Raw genomic sequence first — 21,941 nt, forward strand, 5'->3', positions numbered from 1 at the left:
GATGTCTCCTGGCATACGGATGTGATGGCTGCCATCTTGGGCCACAAGGTGACCTTGAGAACGCTAGGATGCTGAAACAGAAAGATAGACACTGAATTCCTCTATGGCCTACCACTGGGCTTCCTTGTTTGTAAGAGAATTACTCTTCTATCTTCAGTCAGTTCAGTTCAGTTCAGTCACTCAGTCGTGTCCGACTCTTTGCGAGCCCATGGACTGCAGCACACCAGGCCTCCCTGTCCATCACCAACTTCTGGAATTCACTCAAACTCACGTCCATTGAGTCAGTGATGCCATCCAGCCATCTCATCCTCTGTCGTCCCCTTCTCCTCCTGCCCCCAATCTCTCCCAGCATCAGAGTCTTTTCCAATGAGTCAACTCTTCGCATGAGGTGGCCAAAGTACTGGCATTTCAGCTTTAGCATCATTCCTTCCAAAGAAATCCCAGGGCTGATCTCCTTCAGAATGGACTGGTTGGATCTCCTTGCAGTCCAAGGGACTCTCAAGAGTCTTCTCCAACACCACAGTTCAAAAGCATCAATTCTTCAGAGCTCAGCCTTCTTCACAGTCCAACTCTCACATCCATACATGACCACTGGAAAAACCATAGCCTTGACTAGACGAACCTTTGTTGGCAAAGTAATGTCTCTGCTTTTGAATATGCTATCTAGGTTGATCATAACTTTCCTTCCAAGGAGTAAGTGTCTTTTAATTTCATGGCTGCAATCACCATTTTGCTTGTTTTCTGTGAAGCACATATAAACTCAATCCTAACTGGAAAAGTAAGGTAGAAAAGTGTGAGTCAAGAATGAAGAAAATGAGAGGGCAATCACTGAGGTAAGAGGGTAAATAAATAGAATGTCACAGATGCCATGGGGACAAAAGTATTCCAAAAAGGAGTGGTCAAAAGTGCCAAATCCTCCTGAGAGAGCAAATAAGGTAACACTAAAAAAATGTTCCTCGATATCCATTTGACTTAGTGGCCTAGAAGTCAGGCCACTGACTTCTAGTTTTATGAAACTGTATAGGTTCATGACTGAGAGGGAACCCTGTTTGGAGTGGGCTGAGTGATGAGAGATGAGGCAATGGAGACCACAGCACAAACCTTTTGAAAAAATGTGGCTGTGAAGGAGAGGCTAAAGACAGAGTGGAGGCTGGAAAGGGATGTGAATGGGGCCAAGAAAGGACATTTCTAAGACTGGGGTGACTTGAAGCAGTCTTAAGAGGAGCTAGGTGACAAGGAGATGTTAAATATATAAAGATGGGGAGGCTCATCAATCCTCATCCAGACCAGATGCTATGGCCCCTAAATATAAGCACCTTTTCTCAAACACCCTCAACTTCCTTTCCTGTCTCCCCTTGTCTGAGGCAAAGGGACTGACCCAGAATGAATGAACCCAACAATCTCTATGCCTTCACCCAAACAAACGATGGAGAAAATCACATAGCTGAGCTGACAGGCTCCATCTGAAACGCATTCTTCCCCATTCTGAGATGAGTATTTCACGTCTTCTCTCCTCTCCTCAAATCTCCAGAGTTCCTTCCCCACTCAATTACCTGATGACCTGACTTCAACTTTATTGGAAAATGAAGAGTATTAAAGATGATTAAAAAAAGAAAAAAAAACTTTTCCACGTCAAACCTTTAGAAGTATTAAACCATTTGTTTTTACCCACATCTTCTTATCACAGATACATATCTCATTTAGGCAGTTCAGAAGACACGCATTGCCTGAAGGAGGGTTGTTGCAAGCAGAAAAGTTGATTTCTTTGTTTTTCAGTTATTTTATAGACAATAATCTGGAGAGAAAGGCTTTGGGTTTGTAACTTTACAAAGTTTTTGAGTTTTATAGATCTTGGCCAGAAGACATATGGAAGTGTGTGCATCTTTTGGATTCCACAATGAAGGGGACTGTGGGGGAGGTGGGGTATGTGCTGTGTGACTTCCACATAGCGAGAAAATATCCTGCCCCCACGGCCTAGAACATTTCCATCCTGGTACTTCCTTGCCCAGCTCAGTGAACTGAAAAGGCCCTAAGAAAGGGATGATTAGCTGGGGCTCAGATCCCTGAGGAACACGGATTTGGGTAATGTCACCAGTAAGTCATTGAGACCAGCAGAGGTGAGAGCTGAAGGTGAGGGGATCGGAGGTGAGACAGTAGAGGAGGGGGAGTGTGAATATCACTCACAGCTCTGACACTAAGCGCAGCAACAGGGGCTGCAGTGTGTCCTTCTAACCTCCCTCTTCTAATCCCCCCTCCCAAAGAGAGGCCGACTGACAACCTGTAAGAGCTACTCCCTGAACGTTTAGGAAGTGGATCTGGACTCTGGCAGCTAAGGAGGTGTGGGGCTGCTCTCCTTTTAGAAATGGAGAAGCAGACGTAAGAACGGACTTGTGTACAACAGCAGGCGAAGGAAAACGTGGGACAAATTGAGAAATAACACTAACATATATACACAGTAATGGGTAACATCAATAGCTGGTGGGAAGCTGCTCTACAACACAGGGAGCCTGGCACTCTGTGATGACCTAGAGGGGTGGAATGGGGGTGGAGGGGAAGGGAGGCTCAAAAGGGCAGGGATATAAATATATATAAATAGTCATGACTGATTCCCATTGATGTACAACAAGAGACCATCACAATGGAAAGCAGTTAACCTCCAACTAAAAAAAAAAAAATTGTGTTCTGATGCAAGGCGTCTAACAGCTCTGGCTGCTGCACATTTGGGATCTTCAACAGTGCAGGAGGTGAGGCCATGCCCCTCTGGGCAGCCCCCAAGCCCACTGCAGAGCATGGTGGCAGTCCAAGAGTCTGGCCATCTCTCTGCCCAAAACCTGTCTCCTGTGATAGGTGGAGACTATCTCTGGTTTGCTCCAGAGAATCACGCTATATTGGCTGTCTGATCTGCACAAAGTTGGAGTCTCTCCCTGCCTAATTCTTCTTCCCTTCTTGGCCTTCTCTAGGTGGCCAAGCAGCACCACAATCTGAGGGCTCCCGCCCCAGTCCTGCTCTCTCCATCTTTCATGGGCTTTACTCTCAATTGACTTCTTGTACTCCCAACTCTGACTCAGTGCCTGTTTGCCAGATTGACACAGAGAGTTAAAGAACAGGAGACCCTGTAGGCAAGTGGAATACCCTCAGCCTATACCCATCCAGGACTAATTCATGTTGATTATTCATTAATGCATGGTGGATCTGATCTTACATTCCATTTTCATTACCTGGTTTGAGCTTTTACCACAATTTGCCTTCATATTTGCTTACTCGTGTCTAAAATTATTTTAAGAATAATATAAAGTAGAATTCAAACACTACAGACCTAAAATTATCCTCTTAAATTCCAGTCCTAATCCCCAGAGTTAACCATTAACTTGTACATCCTTCCAGATTGACATATATTTCTATATACAAACAGGGATTATAGTAAACACTGTTATGCAACTTACTGAGTATTTTTAACTTTAAACTATTATTTTGGGCATAGGAACACCTCTCCATATCAATATATATAACTTTATTTCCCTCTTTTTAACAGCTGTTATCGTATTTAGTCAATAAGTCATGTTATTGATGAACTTATATTTCTAGGATTTGGCTAGAATGAATCTCCTTGTATTTATTTTCTGGAAACTGACACTCTATGTCTGTCTATTTTTTATCAGAGTGTTTATCTTCTTCATACTGATTTGTAAGAGTCCTTTAAGTGTAAAAAAACAATCAGCTCATTTTCTGATATGCATTACAAATATTTTTCTCTAGTTTGTTGTTTATTTTTTGAGATTGCTTATGGTATGTTTTTCTCTCTAAAATTTAAAATGTGTTTGCAGTCAAATTTATGAGTATTTTCTGTTGTAGATTTTAGGTTTGGAGCTGTGCCTAGAATGACCTTTCCTATACCAATAATATGAAAAACAAATCATCTATGCATATTTCTAGTACATTCAAAAGTTTTCATTTTACATATTTAATTTTTTTACTTTCTGGCATTTACTTATGCATAAGTGATCTAGTTTTATTTTGTCCCAAGTGGTAGCCAGTAATTCTAATGCCATGTATTAAATGATCCATCCTTCTCCAGTGATTTAAAGTATCATCTTTACCACACTCTAAATTCCCATAGTATTTCTTAATTACTATGCTCCCCAGACCCTTGGGATCCTTGCAGAACCTGTGTTAATCAGCCATATGTGAAAAAACAAATGAGATAAACAGCAGAATGGAAACACTGGCCTAAATGTAAGTCAATAGGCCAGTTCTCCAAGGTCCTCATCACTTTTAAAGAATGCTCTGTCTAAAGTTGAAAGAGATGGTCCACATCTTCAGTGGGTGCCAAGCAAGCAAGCAAGAGGGCACGGATTGAGGCAATCTAGGTTTTTGCTACCCTCTTAACATGAAATCCTCCCCATTAGAGTTCTTGGGTTGTATGAAAGCGTGGTAGTTTTTAATGAGCACATAACTCCAGCAAAGCTTTCACTTCAAAGCCTGTTGCTATTACAGCCGCTGCATTAGTAAAGCAAGTAGGGGGATCAGTTGCACACAAGAACGTGCAGTGTCTCAGGGCCTCCCTCTGCTGCAAAGACAGCCTTTCTGAAGGTGATTGCAAACAGACATGGTCTCACATCTTTGAAGTGTGCTCAATGCAGAATCAATTCAGGAATTCACAGATACTAGTTATCAGCCTGTGCTTCTTCACTTCGCAGAGAAGGGTTTAATTAATGTAATACATATTGGTCAATGCTTTGCTTTTAAACTTTACCTTTGGCCCATCAGCAGATCAATATGTATTTTAATCTTCTTCTGTTTTAGAACTGGTTTTAAGACTCACAGCAGAGGCCCAGATTTCACAATCATTAATTGCTATTATCAGCCCCTTTCATTTCCTAAACATCAGCAGTTTCTTAAAATTCTGCTTTCATTCCTCTTCAGAGCTATCCCTTCTTGTTCATCACTTGGTTCTGTGGTATCTTTCAACCAAGTACAGAGTTCCCAACTAGCCAATAACCAGAAGAAAAAGAATGGCCTGAAATTCTCTGTTGATTAACCAGTCTATCTCAACAGCTACACACAAAACTCAAAAAGTACTCTGGCCACTTCTTGGTGGATGCTATCAAGTACTTTCAGCCTCCACACGGGTCTGCCAAGGAGTAGAGGACTCACCTTGTTTTGTTTTAAATGAGCATCTTCTGGTGGCTGATTATTCTATATATCACAGTATAACTTCTTTCTTCCCAAATTGTTTATATTTTCCACTATATCAAAGGTTGGACAGTAGGACCATCTGCCATTCCTTCACTGCCTAATTTGGGCAAATCACAATCTCTGTGGATCTATTAATAAATAACCTCACCTGTAAAGAAATTTTTGGACATTATGAGACAATATGAACAATGTATTTTACACAGAACCTGGCTGCCAGGACAAATCCTAAGAAGGGACTGTCCCTGTTAACAATGTTATCACTGGTGTCTTGCTGACTAAATAAAGAATACTAATGGAATGCAGGAGTACTCTTACTAAATGGTTAGCTGTGCTTCCACCTGTGAATCTATGTCTCACTCAACTAAGGAAGAAAATGAATTTACATACTGCATTACACAGTCTTTTTAGTTGGTGTATTACATTATTTCAAGCAAGATTATTTCCCTTTGCCACATTACAGAACCTTGCTTATTATACTGCTCTTTGTACACACAATTCCCTTAGTATTTTTATCAAGTTTGTTTTATTCAAAACATAAAATTATACATGCTCATTGTAGAAAATAGAGAAATACAGAAAAGTATGATGAAGAAAATAACACTTATGAAGAAAATAAACATTATTCATAATTCTACTTCTGGTAGTATTTTGGTATATTTTCTCTCAAATATATACTAATGTAGCTATTTACATTATGTATATCTGTAGAAACAAAATCATTTTGTATACGGAAGTGTTAGTTACTCAGTCATGACCCCACCAGGCTCCTCTGTCCATGGGATTCTCCAGGCAAGAATACTGGAGTGGGTAGCCATTCCCTTCTCCAAGGGCTCTTTCCGACCCAGGGATCAAACCCAGGTCTCCTGCATGGAAGGCAGATTCTTTATCGTCTGAGCCACCAGGGAACCCCATTATGTGTATGTGTAGAAACAAAATCATTTTGCACATAAAAGTAATTCTACTTAAAAACAGGCTTGACTCTCATATGTAATCCACTTGTGCGTAGTGTCTTTAAACAACATTTGTTGTTATTGGGTAAAATCAGCCTCTTTTGTCCTGTTGTGCAGCTTAGTTCACATCTATAAAAGGGCTGTGAGTGGAAAAGTCTATGAAAAGAGCAGCTTCTATACAGTTTTATGTCCCATCTTTTTGCTCAAACATCACCTCTTGAGAACTGTGCCTGTGAAATCTGCATGAGAACAATGCAGTATTCTAGGAAACCATGATTCTCAACATTGCAGAATAGACTGTTGTATGAATACAGAATTTATCTGACAATCCCTTATTTTGCTTTTACAAATAACCATGTCATGTATATCACACAGAGAAATCTTAGTGTATATCACTGGTTATTTCCTTCCCAAAGCTTCCTAGAAGCTGGATCAAAGGTAATGAAATCATTTAAGGACTGTGATATATAAAGCCAAATGCTCTCCGGCATGATTATATTTACTGACATGCAACCCATGGTGACACTATTACTGACACAAAGTTATCATCATTTAAAAAATCCCCTCTGGTTAGACAGGCATGAGGCTGTATTCTCCTTCCATCCATCGTGGCATGCTTTTGGAGCCCTGGATGCCTACACTTCCTTTAACCAAGACAATCTCAGGGCCCCAAATGATCTGTAGTTGCTCACCTTTGTCCCAGGACCATGGCTCGAGTGGCATTACCTTCTTTCTTGTCTTGTTGCCCACCTGGGCTCTACTATTCCATAGCCATACCATCCAGTTTTGCTTGTATGAGCCTATACTGCCATCTCTTCTGACACCAAGGGCTACTAATTCCCCTGGTTTCTTCTATTCTGCCCCAAATTGGAAAAATGCTATTTATGTTGCCTCAATGGTTCTGTATAGGAAGATGGTTTCTGAGATTAGTTTCTGATTTCCCTACTTCAAATTCCCTCCTTATGTTACAGCTGAGTGTAGCTGAGTCACAGTAGTGCCTAGTCTCCAAAGTCCAACACACACACACACACACACACACACAATTTTATTTATTGTCTTTCTACCTATGGGTGAATAAACATAAGTGAAGCAGTTATGATAGACTGCATTCATCTCCAGCAGTCACAACCATATGAATGAGCAGATTATTATAAGTTCTTACATAAGTATCCAGCACCAGAGAGATTTCCCAAACAGTATTCATCATGACTGTTTATCCAGGAACAACTGCCTGTGTGACTTTGGGAGCAGAACTGAGGATCCCTTAAAAGGTGCTAAAGTCCTCATTGCTGCTTTCCTAGATATGCTTTACATACTTCACAGATTCATATGCACCCCAAAACTAATCACATAATCCACACTACAAACTCCATAAAATATATTAAAAATATTGCATATTGCTAGGTCTCAAGCATTAAGAAGAGAGTCTGGAAAAGAAGAAAACAGTAATAAAATCCTTTCTTAAAGAAAAGCCAAGTATTATGTTCCAAGCACTCTGTGGTTGAGTTCACCAAGGGACAGACATCTGGGGCAAAGAGAGCAGACACGATGACACAAGCTCACAAACTCCTCAGTATTTATGGGGAAAGAGGAAGAGGAATCCCCAAAGAAGAATCTATCAAAAAAGCATGAGGATAACAAAGATCATGTATTTACATGGAAACTGAAAAAAGGAGCTTCAAGAAGCAGGAACAAGTCCACAGTTAGGCAAGATACAAGAAGGACAAAACTTGACAGATTTAGGTGGGATGTATGGGGAGGAGGTGACCTACCAGAGAGACTGAAAGTTCAGGTTTCTTGGGTGACTTTTCTGGAGATACCCAGTTTCTTCCTCACCCCACCCCACTTTCTCACAGAATCTACCACATCTCCCTGTCTCTTCCCGTGGCCTCTGATGAGCAGGTAACAACCCAGAGGGCCCACTCTCTGGACACCGGTGACTACAGGGAGGTGGACCACAAAGAATCAAGAGTCTCACACTACGCTCTGTTAGGCTCTTAAAGTGGAAAATTACATGAAGTGGAGCTGCGATGACCAGGCCCGGGCCATGTGGAAATGGAGCTCAGAGAGGTGGTCAGCAAGAGAGAGGAGAGAAGGAGATGTACAGAGAGCAACAGTGATGAGAAGATAGGGAGCCCCAGGAACACACGAGAAAGAAGAACCCTGCTTCCTCTGGAGGCTGGCTGCATTCTTTGCCCTGGGGTTCCATGAATTACCCAGTTTTCCTCCCAATAATTTTGTGTGGGTTTTGATGCCTCATAAGGTAATTAAATTACCCTATCCGAGACAGTGACTACTCTGTGTCATTTAGCTCTGTGTTCAGTATTCTCTCACAGAGTGCTCACTGAAGCCCAGCAAAATAGGTGTCATTATCTCCCTTTCCCAGAGAGGAATCTGAAGTTCATGAGGTTAGATGATGTGCCTAAGGTCACACAGCTGCTGAGTGACTTTTGTTCTGAATTCTCATACCGCTAGGCTGGGCCATAAACATGATACATGCTCAATTACTGCTGAAGGAGATAAGAGTTCTCAGAAGTACAGAAAGACTATGCATGTGCTCCAATCTCTTCTGTTACATTAAGTTATAAACAGAACACCTTAATTTGCATTACTTGTGCATCACCATTCGGTAGGATCCGTGAGAGGGGACATGTGTCGGAGAGAGACTGAGGCTCCAAAAAAGAAGTTTGTATTCTCTTGGTTCATGAAATATCAATACACTACAACTACAATATGAACTTTATCAGAAGTTCTTAGAGACTCTAACAGAAGCACAAGCCTTTTCAGTTATTAAAAGAATTGAAAGCTTTTTATAGTGCATGAAAAAAGACAAACTCCTCCCTTTCAAATTATTCTACTTTATAGTACAATTCCTTTAGCAGGGAGGACAACTTCAGACACTTTTTCAAATAACCCCAACCACTTAAAATGTACCTTTAGGAAGTCATGCTGAGAGTAGATGGAAAAGAGATAGGCAGAGTCAAAAAGAGGGGGGGTGGGAAAGGGGAGAGAAAGAAGAAAAGGCAAGACATTGTTTCTGAAGTACTAAGAATCTTCCAGTTGTTCTGGCCTACTTTAAAATGGGCATTGTTACCCACAAAGAATACTTAACATTGTTTAGGAAACTGCAACTTAAAATCTTGTTCATGCCAGACACATCTTTCCACCTGTTTGTCATCCTCATCACATATAAGTCAGGACCACTTATTGACATGTTAACTAGACACTTTCACTGAAAGTTAAGATGCTGTCTAAGCTCAGGCTACTACTAATACTAATACTAATAGATTGGGTGGCTTAAAGTATATTGGGGCTTCCCTGGTGGCTCAGATGGTACAGAATCAGCCTGCAGCTTATTACAGTTCCAGAGGCTGAGAAGACCAAGATTGAGGTACAGTCAATTCAGTTCTCAGTGAGAATCCTCTTCCTGACTTGCAGTCACCTTCTCATTGTGTCCTTGCATTGTAGAAAGAAAATGAACTTTCTCTCTTCTCCCCCTCTCTTTTTCTTATAAAGCCACCAATTCCATCACAGGGGACCCATCCTCAGGACCTCATCTAACTCTAATTACCTCCCAAAGGCCTCATCTCCAAAATATCACACTGAGGTTTATGGTTTCAACATACGAACTTTGAAGGCGCACAATTTAGTCTGTAGCAGAATTTCAAGCTATTAAAAAAAAAAAGTCTTAGTGACCCGGACAACAATGATGATATGGTCACTAACCTAGAGCCAGACATCCTGGAGTATGAAGTCAAGTGAGGCATAGGAAACCTTACTACAAAGTTGGTGGAGGTGATGGAATTCCTGCTGAACTATTTCAAATACTGAAAGATGATGCTGTTAAAGTGCTGTGCTCAATATGTCAGCAAATCTGGAAAACTCAGCAGTGGCCACAGGACTGGAAAAGGTCAGCTTTCATTCCAATCCCAAACAAGGAAAATGCCAAAAAATGTTCAAACTACTGCACAATTGCACTCATTTCACATGCTAGCAAGGTAATACTCAAAATTCTTCAAGCTAGGCTTTGTAGTACGTGAACTGAGAACTTCCAGATGTACAAACTGGATTTAGAAAAGACAGAGGAACCAGAGCTCAAATTGCCAACATTTGCTGGATCGTAGAAAAGGCAAGACAATTCCGGAAAAACATGTACTTATGCTTCATTGACAAAGCCTTTGACTGTATGGATCACAACAAACTGGAAAATTCTTAAGAAATGGGAATACCAGACCACCTTACCTGTCTCCTGAGATATCTGTATGCAGGTCAAGAAGCAACAGTTAGAATCAGAACAACAGACTGTTTCCAAACTGGGAAAAGAGAATGTCAAGGCTGTATATTGTTACCCTGCTTATTTAACTTAAATGCAGAGTACATCCTGCGAAATGCTGGGCTGGTTGAAGAACAACCTGGAATTAAGATTACCAGGAAAAATATCAATAACCTCAGATATGCAGATGACACCACCCTAATGGCAGAAAGTGAAAAGGAACTGAGGAGCCTCTTGATAAGGGTAAAAGAGGAGCGTGAAAAAGCTGGCTTAAAATTCAGCATTCAAAAAACTAAGATCATGTCATCTGATCCCATCATTTCCTGACAAATAAAAGGGAAAACAATGGAAACAGTGAAGACTTTATTTTCTTGGGCTCCAAAATCACTGTGGACGGTGACTGCAACCATGAAATTAAAAGATGCTTGCCCCTTGGAAGGAAAGCTATGACAAACCTAGACAGCATATTAAAAGGCAAAGACATCACTTTGCTGATAAAGGTGGGTATAGTCAAAGCCATGGTTCTTCCAGTGGTCATGAACAGATGTGAGAATTGGACCATAAAGAAGGCTGAACATCAAAGAACTGATTTTTTTAAATGTGGTGTTGGAGAAAACTTTTGAGAGTTTCTTGGGCTGCAAGGAGATCAAACCAGTCAATCCTGAAGGAAATCAACCCGGAATATTCATTGGAAGGACTGATGCTGAAGCTGAAGCGCCAATACTTTGGCCTCCTGATCTGAAGAGCTGACTCCCTGGAAAAGACCCTGAAGCTGGGAAAGATTGAGGGCAGGAGGAGAAGTGGGTGACAGAGGATGAGACAGTTGGATTGCATTATACTGACTCAATGGACATGAGTTTGAGCTGGCTCCAGGAGATAGTGAAGGAAAGGGAAGACTGGCATGCTGCAGTCTGGTGGGTCTCAGAGTCGGACATGACTAAATGACTGAACAACATCTATTTCCATTTTACTACTTTCTTTTCTATGATAAAATTCTCTTCAGTTATTTCCAGGTATTCATTAAAGTTTTGCTAAACGCTATAGCTTGGTCTTAGTAAAGATTGAATTAATAATAAAAAATTATTAAAATAATACATTTTATGTTTTATATATATATTTAAGGTGGGGGTGGGGGGAATCCTCCCTGGTGGCTCAATTGCTAAAGAATCTGCCTGCAACGCAGGAGACCCAGGTTCAATCCCTGGGTGAGGAAGATCCCCTGGAGAAGGGAATCCCTATCCACTCCAGTATTCTTCCCTGGGAAATCCCATGGACAGAGAAGCCTGGCAGGGTATAGTCCATGGGGTTGCAAAAGAGTCAGACACGACTTAGCAACTAAACCACAACCATATATTTAAAACCACAATTTTTTAAAAGTTTAAAATATTTTTGAAAACTTCCTACAAAGAAAAGACCAGGTCCAGAAATCTTCAGTAGTGAATTCTATTAAACATATAGAGAAAAAAAATCACATCAATCTTCCCCAAACTCTGCCAAGAAATAGAAGAGGAGGGAGAATTTCCCATTCATTTTCTCTGAGCTCAGTCTTAACCTAATACCAAACAAACAAAAACCCTTCAGACCAATATCTTTTATAAACAGAGATACAAGATCTTCAACAAATCCTGGCACATGGAATTCAGCAACATAAAAAAAAAGGTTTATATACCACATCATGACCAAGTGACATTTATCCCAGGAACACAAGATCGGTTTAATACGTGAAATTTAAATGATGGAACATAGGAAATGGCAACCCACTCCAGTGGATGGGGGAGAATCCCAGGGATGGGGGAGCCTGGTGCGCTACCGTCTGTGGGGTCGCAGAGTCGGACACGACTGAAGTGACTTAGCAGCAGCAGCAGCAGCGAGCAGTCCATGGGGTCGCTAAGAGTCAGGCACGACTGAGCGACTTCATTTTCACTTTTCACTTTCATGCATTGGAGAAGGAAATGGCAACCCACTCCAGTGGTATAGCAGAACTGTTGCTGCTGCTGCTGCTGCTAAGTCACTTCAGTCGTGTCCGACTCTGTGCGACCCCACAGACAGCAGCCCGCCAGGCTTCCCCGTCCCTGGGATTCTCCAGGCAAGAACACTGGAGTGGGTTGCCATTGCCTTCTCTGATGATATGAATAGAATAAAGCTCAAAAACACATGATCATCTCAACAGATGCATAAAAATCATTTGGCAAAAAGCTGATCCTAAAATTCAAATAGAAATACAAAGCATAAAGGACCAAAACAACCTTTAAAAAAAAAAGTTGGAGGACTCACATGTCTCAATTTCAAAAATTAACTTCAAAGCTATGGTAATCAAGACAGTGTGGTTCTGGCTAAGAATAGATATAACATAGATCAATAGAAAGAATAGAGATTCTAGAAAAAGGCCCTTAGATCTATAGAGGAAAATGAGTTATGAAGTGTGCCAAGACAACTTAATGGAAAAAGAGTAGTCTTTTAACAAGGGGTGATGGGACAACTGAATTTCCTTGAAAAATAAAATAAATACCTCATACTATATACGGAAATTAACTCAAGAAACTGTAGAACAAATCTTTGTGAACTGGATTAGGCACTGATTTCAGATATCATATCAAAAGCATGTAAAAGCAAAAACAAAAAACTAAATCCAAATTAAAACTTTCTTGCTTCAGTTCAATTCAGTTAAGTTGCTCAGTCATGTCCAACTCTTTGCAACCCCATGGACCACAGCACACCAGGCCTCCCTGTCCATCACCAACTCCCAGAGTTCACACAAACTCATGTCCATTGAGTCGGTGATGCCATCCAACTATCTCATCCTCTATCATCCCCCTTCTCACAGCATCAGGGTCTTTTCCAATGAATCAGCTCTTCACATCAGGTGGCCAAAGTATTGGAGTTTCAGCTTCAAGACCAGTCCCTCCAATGAACAATCAGGACTGATCTCCTTTAGGATAGACTGGTTGGATCTCCTTGCAGTCCAAGGGACTCGCAAGAGTCTTCTCCAACACCACAGTTCAAAAGCATCAATTCTTCGATGCTCAGCTTTCTTTATAGTCCAACTCTCACATCCATACATGACTACTGGAAAAACCATAGCCTTGACTAGATGGACCTTTGTTGGCAAAGTGATGTCTCTGCTCTTTAATATGCTCTCTAGTTGGCCATAATTTTCCTTCCAAGGAGTAAGCATCTTTTAATTTCATGGCTGCAGTCACCATCTGCAGTGATTTTGGAGCCCCCCAAAATTAAGTCAGCCACTGTTTCCATTGTTTTCCCATCTATCTGCCATGAAGTGATGGGGCCGGATTCCACGATCTTAGTTTTCTGAATGTTGAGCTTTAAGCCAACTTTTTCACTTTCCTCTTTCAGTTTCATCAAGAGGCTCTTTAGTTCTTCTTCACTTTCTGCCATAAGGGTGGTGTAATCTGCATATCTGAGGTTATTGATATTTCTCCCAGAAATCTTGATTCTAGCTTGTGCTTCATCCAGCCCAGTGTTTCTTATGATATACTCTACATATAAGTTAAATAAGCAGGGTGACAATATACAGCCTTGACGTACTCCTTTTCCTATTTGGAACCAGTCTGTTGTTCTATGTCCAGTTCTAACTGTTCTTCCTGACCTGCATACAGATTTCTCAAGAGGCAGGGAACTGTTAAATAAGTAAAAAGACAACCCACAAAAATGCGAGAAAATATTTGCAAAACATATAGAAGGAACTTGTATCCAAAACTCTTATGACTCAATAATAAATAAGACAATTTGCTTTTCCCTGATGATAGGTGATTCTGAGCATCTTTTCATGTGTCTTTATGTCTTCTCTGGAAAATGTCCATTTAGCTCCTATGCCCATTTTTAATCGTTATTTTGTTTTTATGATAATAAGTTGTATAAGTTTTTTTTACATACTGAATATAACCTTTCTTAGATACATAATTTGTAAATATCTTCTTTCAGTACATTGGCTTTTTGTTTGTTGACAGTTTTCTTCACTATGCAAAAAACCTTTTACTTTGATACAGTCCCATTTGTCTATTTTTGCTTTTGTTACCCTTGTATGAGCAGACAGGACCAGAAAATATTGCTAATACCGATATCAAAGAGTATATCCTGCCTCTGTCTTCCTCTAGGAGTTTCATGGCTTCAGGCCTTACATTCAAGTCTAACCCCTTTTTAATTTGTTTTTGTATATGGTGTAAGATAGAGGTCCAGTTTCATTCTTCTATGTAACTGTCCATTTTTCTCATTTATTGAAGAGACTGGTGTAGTGTGGTGCGTGTCTGCTCAGCCGTGTCCGACTCTTTTCGATCCCATGGTCTGTAGCCTGCCAGGCTCCTCTGTCCACAAACGCTTGCTGGGTTTGTCCCAGCAAGAATACTGGAGTGGGTTGTCATTTCCTATAGATGATGTTATGGATGGTCACCACCATTAATTATCAGAAAGCATGACTTTAATTCTGACTGTGAATGTGAATTCTGCTTCATAGGAATCTCTCTCTAGTCTTCACAATAGATGCTTAGGAATTATTTCTCTCCAGTCCAGAAGAAAACTTAAGTGTGACTACAAGATGTGCTTCTGGAACCATGAAAGGACTCACAATGAGTTGGAGTGTTCAGGTGCTATAGCTTTCCATGCAGTTTTATTGGGACAGCATCTCACTTTCAGTTCAGAGGTGAGCTTAGAAAAATGAAAGAAAAAAATATATTTTGCCCATTGCTGGAAGAAAAAAGGCAAAAATTCACTATCTTAGTATATATTCCATATTTATTTTTACATGGTGCTTTCTATTAGGCATTGAGTATGATTCCATTTACTCTGGATTACATTTAAGATTTCCCCCTTATATAAATACCCCCAAACAGAAGGAATCTGTTGAGAACAGGTAGCTCCCCTTATATTCTTGTTATTAGTGAATATTTATGAATATCTGATAGCTCTTAACCTGTCAGCGGAGTCTTCTACAGATCTAAATAAGACTTTTTATTTTACATAGTTTCCTAGAGCAGCTCAACATTTCTGGAGCCGCTTCGCTGGGAGGACTCTGTCAACAATCAGCACTTCATTGGCATTAACATGCAATAAAAGACAATGAAGCATGACTCAATTAAACCACAAAAATAAAACCTGTTCTCAGATAACATTAACCCAGTAGTTTTCAAAACCTATGTGGCGCTTCTGCTGCATGACTAGCATTAAGGTCAGTGCTTTGAAAACCTATGTCTGACCGTCTAACAAAACCCACACACAAGGTGATTTAGAGGAAAGAGCAGAACTCTGTTTTATCTCCTTCTAGCACTGTATCCAGATATTTTACCACTGACAGCATGCAATATCAATTAGATCTCACTACTGCAAAGATTAAGAACAAATTTTCCATCTGAGATGTCGATGGAAATTTAATTTGCACAGAAGACACAGTTTGGAAGACTTGTTTGTGAGTCAGTTTGATTTAAAACAAACAAACCGGAAAGGCTCATGCAGGGAATAGTTCAGAGAAAATATGAAAGCACCCAAGGTATGAACTCATAGGACATCTGATACCCCGGGTGTGCCAATCAACACATTCCATGGCCAGAAAAGAGACGTTATACAACTACCAAGGTTCTTGAGAAAAGATGGAGCTCTTCCACCAATATGTAAAATGTACATATTTATGTCTCACTTAACCAGGAGGGATGGATGTGTTCCTTACAAAACCAGAGGTGGTTCTGTTTGTTTGCTTGCTTTTGCTGTATTTGAAATATTTAACACTCTAGGTTTAAGCTTTCAGTAGTTTAGGTTGCATTATATTGAACATAATCATTTCAAGTTGTTCTCACTGAACGATACCATTTTTTTAAACTACTTGATTTCAGCAAAGTGAAGACAAAATATATTCAAATATTATACAATAAAATTTTTTGAAGATTTCATTGTGTGGAAATTATTAAAATTTTTTTCACTTCAATTGTAATTTAAAAAATGGATAAATGACTAGGGACATATGTTGAACTCATGGGTAAACGGTAAAGATAAAATGCTCTGGTGCATTTAAGATATGATTTGTAAATTCTGAATCATTATTTTAAGCTATGATTAACATAAAGTTTTTCAAGTTTGAATTTCTTTTGTAAAAAAGCTATAGAAATATGTCAACAAAAAGGGAACCAAATTAAAACAATAGACCCTCATACCTTTTAAAGCACGATACCTTTTTAAAGCTATGAACATTAAAATACATACTGAACTCACAAGTTAATTTAAAAACTATCAAAAATGATGGCAATAGAAAAGTGACTAAATGTCCCAGCTAGACAATCACTGTTTATTGTATTCAGAAGCCAGGAATATAAAATGGAAACCTAAAAATATGTGAATTTCAATTATGAAAGCAACTGATCAGAATAATTTAAAAGAAGAAATTATTTTCGTTAGAAAATATTAAAAGATCAATGCATGAATCTTTTCAAAAAACATTAAAGTTTACTGGTTGTTTTAGTTTCCCATGGCTGCTGTAACAAATTACTACAAACTTGTGGCTGAAAAGGCTTCCCTAATGGCTCAGACGATAAAGAGTCCTCCTGCAATGCATAAGACCCAGGCTTGATTTCTGGGTCAGCAAGATCCCCTGGAGAAGGGAATGGCTACCCACTCCAGTATTCTTGCCTGGAGAATTCTATGGGAAGAAGAGCCTGGTGGGCTACAACTGTGGCATTAAACAACACAGGTTTATTCTCTTACCTTTCTAGATCCTTGGCAGGTGAGTCTGTTTCTTGGCCTATGTTAGCTTCTAGCAGCACCTGTATCCTCAGCCCACAGCCGCATCCTTCACCTTAAAAGGGCATCCCCTGAATCTCTGCTTCCATTATCACATCACCTTTTCCTCTCTGTAGTCAAATCAGCTTCTGGCTCCCTCTCCCACAAGGATATTTGTGACTGCATTACCAGCTTATCCAAGATTATCTCCCCATCTCAAGATCCTTAACTTAATCACACCCACAAAGTCCCTGTTACCATGTAAGTTATGGTTCTAGGGATTAGACAGGGATATCTTTGGGGTCATTATTCAGTCTATGACATCAGTTCAAAAAACATCTTTTAAAATCTCCATCTCCATCCTAGGAGATATACAAGTTAATGCTTTCTTGATCAGCTTTACTCAGCATATGCTATTATTTTCCACTGGAAAGTTATAGCTTGGTCAGGCTGGCTTACCATCAATAGCTTTCAACTGAGGGTCTGTCCTAAGAGCATTTGTGCAGTCTCTGAGCCCAAGTTAGAGACACTAGAAAACAAAATAAAAGGTGCTGGGTCCTTTGAAAGGTAAGGATAAAGGTTACTATTCTTCACATTACTAGTCATACAGAGGGAGGGGTGTGTTTTATCCAATCAATGGATAAATGATCTAGATTTCATACCAAAACACACTTCTGAAAATTATTCCTAACTAGTCATGAAATTTTTTTTTAAATTTTGCCCTTTTTAAAAACTGCTAATTATTTCTTGAAGTCAGGCCTGGCAAAGTAGAAGTAACGTGGGCTTTGGAGTTATAGCTCTGGACTTAGTAATTACTAGGTTCTGTGTGATCTTAGGTAGTCAAATGCTTAACATTTTAGATGCTAAGTTATTCATCTATAAGATGGTAATGGAAATACCCAGAACATTAGAGTTTTGCTATAATAGCTGGCATAGAATAGTTGCTCAACAAATATGTTACTTTCCATTTTTTATATTAAAAAACTAGTGTATAAAAAGTGCATAGTAAAGTAAGATTGACTTACCATTGTTCAGTATTGTCTATAGAATGAATTCAGATATAACTTGTAAATATACTTTTTTTGGGGGGGCGGGTATCTTAGCTCCCTAACCAAGGATCAAACTCACACCTCCTGCAGTGGAAGTGCAGGATCTTAACTACTGGATTGCCAGGGAAGTCACCTCTAACTGGTAAATAAAGTAACATGAAAATAGTAATGCTCTCATTGAGCACTTGATAACAGATGTTATAAATGTGAAATAAATAGTGTTGCCAAGTTTAGTAAAGTTAGACATTTGGTAAAGTTATCATTCTACTATTTAAGAGGCTATTTACCTTTGTCTTTAAATCATCACTGAATTGGCAGTTATCTGAATTGGCTTCCCTGATAACTGAGTTGGTAAAGAATCCGCCTGCAATGCAGGAGACCCCAGTTCAATTCCTGGGTTGGGAAGATCCCCTGGAGAAGGGAAAGGCTACCTACTCCAGTATTCTGGCCTGGAGAATTCCATGGACTACAGTCCATGGGGTCGCAAAGAGTCGGACACGACTGAGCAAATTTCACTTTCTGGCAATTCTCTCAATTTCGTACACCTCTTTGCATTCATATTACATCAGTCTAAAATGTTTATGTTAAACATTCTGGCAAAAAATCTCAATAAGTAAGCATGATTTAGGTGCCAAAACAATAACTTTAAGAATCCCTTTGATAGTGATGGATGATACAGTATTTTTCTAGATCACAGAAGGTAAGAAAATCTACATACTAAAGGGTAAAGTAAAATTCTCTTCCCTTCCAAAAATATTTGAAGTTGTCCTCCTGAGAAAAGTCTATTTTATACATCATTCTTAAGGAAGTAAAGAAGCTGATAGAGCAACCATCCTCGTCAACACAACACAGATCTCAAATATGCAGCGATTGGTCACTGAGGTGCTCGGAAGCAGTCTAGAGTTTCTCAGATCTCCATAGGATATGTCATTAAATCTTCTCCTCCTGCTGGGTCTGACTTCTGGGGAAAAAAGCATATGGTATAAAAATTACTATATTTGGTAGTGAATACTAATGATTGCTCAGAAGGCTCATCCTTCAGTCTCTATGGCCTTTAGCATCTAGTTGGATATAAATGTGACATGCTTTGATTTGATTTAATAATCTTTTTGAATTTATGGTTCAGAATTAATTATATAAAGTTTATAAAATCAGATACTCACATAGATGGAGAGACATATACATTTATTTCTGGTGTTATCCCATTAACAGACTGTAAAATTAAGGCAAGAAGACCAAGGTCTGTCCAAGGCAAAATTTACAAAGGTGCTCCTTCCCCTTTAATTACTAGGATATTGAAACAGATTTAACACAAACATACACACACCAGACATATATGTGATGTAAGGTGACATTGTTTTTCTACAATGTGAGAATCGGAAGCTCAATGATGTCATATGAATCGTATTTTATACCTATATTGCCAATATCTTAATTACTATATGGAACGGCAAAAGAAAGTACTTTGAAACATGCAGAAATTATTCTATGATCTGTATAGAAACAACAGCATTTTCTGTGTTTTAATAAATTTGCAAGTTGAATTTCATACATGTTATATTACATTAAACAGGGAATGTTCTTTAATATTAAAAACCCAGAATGGTTAATAAAAAGAACTCCAAGGAAAGAATTAAGAGAAATTTGGTTAAAGATGTAATTTTACTTCATAGAAATAGCTTTCTAAAGATTTATATAAAGCTTATTATATCGGCCCAGCACTATGAGAATACACAGCATGACAGCCATAGTGCTGTGTTATCTCAGATGGAGTAAATCACTTGGTTGATTTGGCTAATATGTAAATAGTACACCAATTTTATTTACCAAGGCCAATTAACAAATTCTTAAAAATTGGGTATATTTGAATCAAATGTCACTGTAAAGTTAAGACAATATAGATTCCATAATACATACTGTTATTTTCTAATGTATCTATAATGAAACTCCATAATGAAACATAATATAAAATATGGATTTTTGTATCAAAACTCGTCAGAAAGTACAGCTCACATCAGAAGTTAATATCACTGGGGAGTTAAATGATTAAAACAAAAACAAATAACGTATTACAAATAGCCTTTTGTTCTTCACTTACTATGATGCAAACTGCAAGGATTTAACCTTTAAGGGTTAAAGAGTTTAATCAATGTCAATGTCTGATCTTCTGAAGGCGATAAAGAACAGTCTGTCTAGCGATACCCAACAGAACATCACTTTGTCAAGCCACAAAGCACCCAAAAGCTTGTCAAGTAAGTTCCCAGAAACCTCTTTGTGGTTAGAACTCAGCTCCTTCTTGCTTGACCTATTATTTGATATTTGACCACTTGGTTGCAAGACACTTGCTCTTTCTAGCTGAAATGTCACTGGGGCATCTTGTCAGCTCCCCGACATCTCGGCCTGACATACAATTTTACTTTTGTGTGCTACAAGGCAGAAAATGCAGGGCAATGGCCTTGTTTTAAATTCTGTCAGCATCAAAGATGGGCGTCACTCTTGGGTCCTACCAACCACACAAACAAAAAAGGAGTCTATTTTGAAGGTCAAAACAGCCATTACCTTGAAGTTTTTCAGCTTATACTAAATACGTTACCTGCTGTACTGGTGTGGGAACTGTCCTTAAAAAGTGCCTAAACGCACCACAGACATCTTCCCAGCACAAGTGCTCGACTTTCTTATCACAAGCAGGCTTGCTAAAAAGGAGGCGTTTTCAATGCCTGCAGGGACCAGATGCAGCAGTTAACTTGTTCAAATGGGCAAGTGGTATCATGTAGCTTTACAAGGAGCAACCTGACCTTCTCACATTGACCAGGAGTGACATTATTGTGCAGGAGGAGAAGCAGTCACATCATTTCTGTTTTGCACAACCTGCTTAAAGTTTGCAACTAAATGCTTGTCTTCAGTTGAGCTGACAAGAGAGAAGAGGGGGCTCAGTGAACCATGGCAGGGCTGCCATGAAATGACAGGAATCATTGGCATACATTTCAAATAGCTCTCTCAATCCTATTAAAGTATTGCAGTCCTGCTTTAAAATAGACAAGTATGAAACAACTTTGATAGATAGAGACTAAAATGGCTTATTGATTTTTTTAAGTCTGAAGGAAATTACCTAAAATGTGTCATTCTTTAACATTTAAAAATATGTTACATAAAAATGAGTAACTGTGATAATAAATAAAACTTAGAGGGGAAAAAAAGTTGGTTATTTCATTATTCGAGGAGACATAGATACCTGAACACATCAAGATATCACACAATTTTTAAAAACCCACGGCCACTTGAGCTGAAACAAAATTCAACTGATAAGAAAATCCCCCATCAAAACAATTTTAATTGTACTGTTAACTCTTCCTGCATGCTTTTTATTTCATAAAGTCATAAACCAATCTGAGCTGGTCGCTTGGCAGTAGCAGACATTGTCACTGGAGACGAGTTAGATGATGATGCCAGGGGCACAGAATTTATAAGTGTTTCCTTTAAGAAAGTGTAAGTTGTGTCAAGTTCAGCTTTCAACGGCAAAAAATCCCCAACATCAGTTGTGTCAGCAGGAAGAGCAGCTCTCGAAGGAATGGAGAGATTTGAGTGGTCTCGTGATCCTGTCTATGATACAAAAAGGAGAGAACAATAAACATAGACTTGAAAACTCCAACAGAGTCTAAACCCATAAACAGAGAAGTGGACCAAGAATCATAATATGAAATGGGGTGGAAACGGCAATTTAAATAATCTATATGATAATACATAAATATTAAA

The 21,941-nt window shown here is 39.2% G+C and overlaps 1 protein-coding gene across 8 annotated transcripts in view; it reads right to left on the minus strand.

Moving 5' to 3' along the window:
- Positions 1–19,356: 19,356 nt before the first annotated feature.
- CCDC171 (coiled-coil domain containing 171) overlaps positions 19,357–21,941 on the minus strand; it is a 341,259-nt gene continuing 338,674 nt past the window's right edge. For 7 of the 8 annotated variants that reach the window (XM_061425240.1, XM_061425244.1, XM_061425246.1 and 4 more), the window contains one exon: positions 19,357–21,788. In XM_061425240.1, the coding sequence (XP_061281224.1) occupies positions 21,564–21,788 (225 nt within the window). In that variant the 3' untranslated portion in view covers positions 19,357–21,563. The remainder of the gene's footprint in view (positions 21,789–21,941) is intronic. The other variant, XR_009737984.1, reaches the window with a different exon arrangement.

The sequence above is a fragment of the Bos javanicus genome, chromosome 8 (genome assembly GCF_032452875.1).
Source record: "Bos javanicus breed banteng chromosome 8, ARS-OSU_banteng_1.0, whole genome shotgun sequence".
Classification (NCBI taxonomy): domain Eukaryota; kingdom Metazoa; phylum Chordata; class Mammalia; order Artiodactyla; family Bovidae; genus Bos; species Bos javanicus.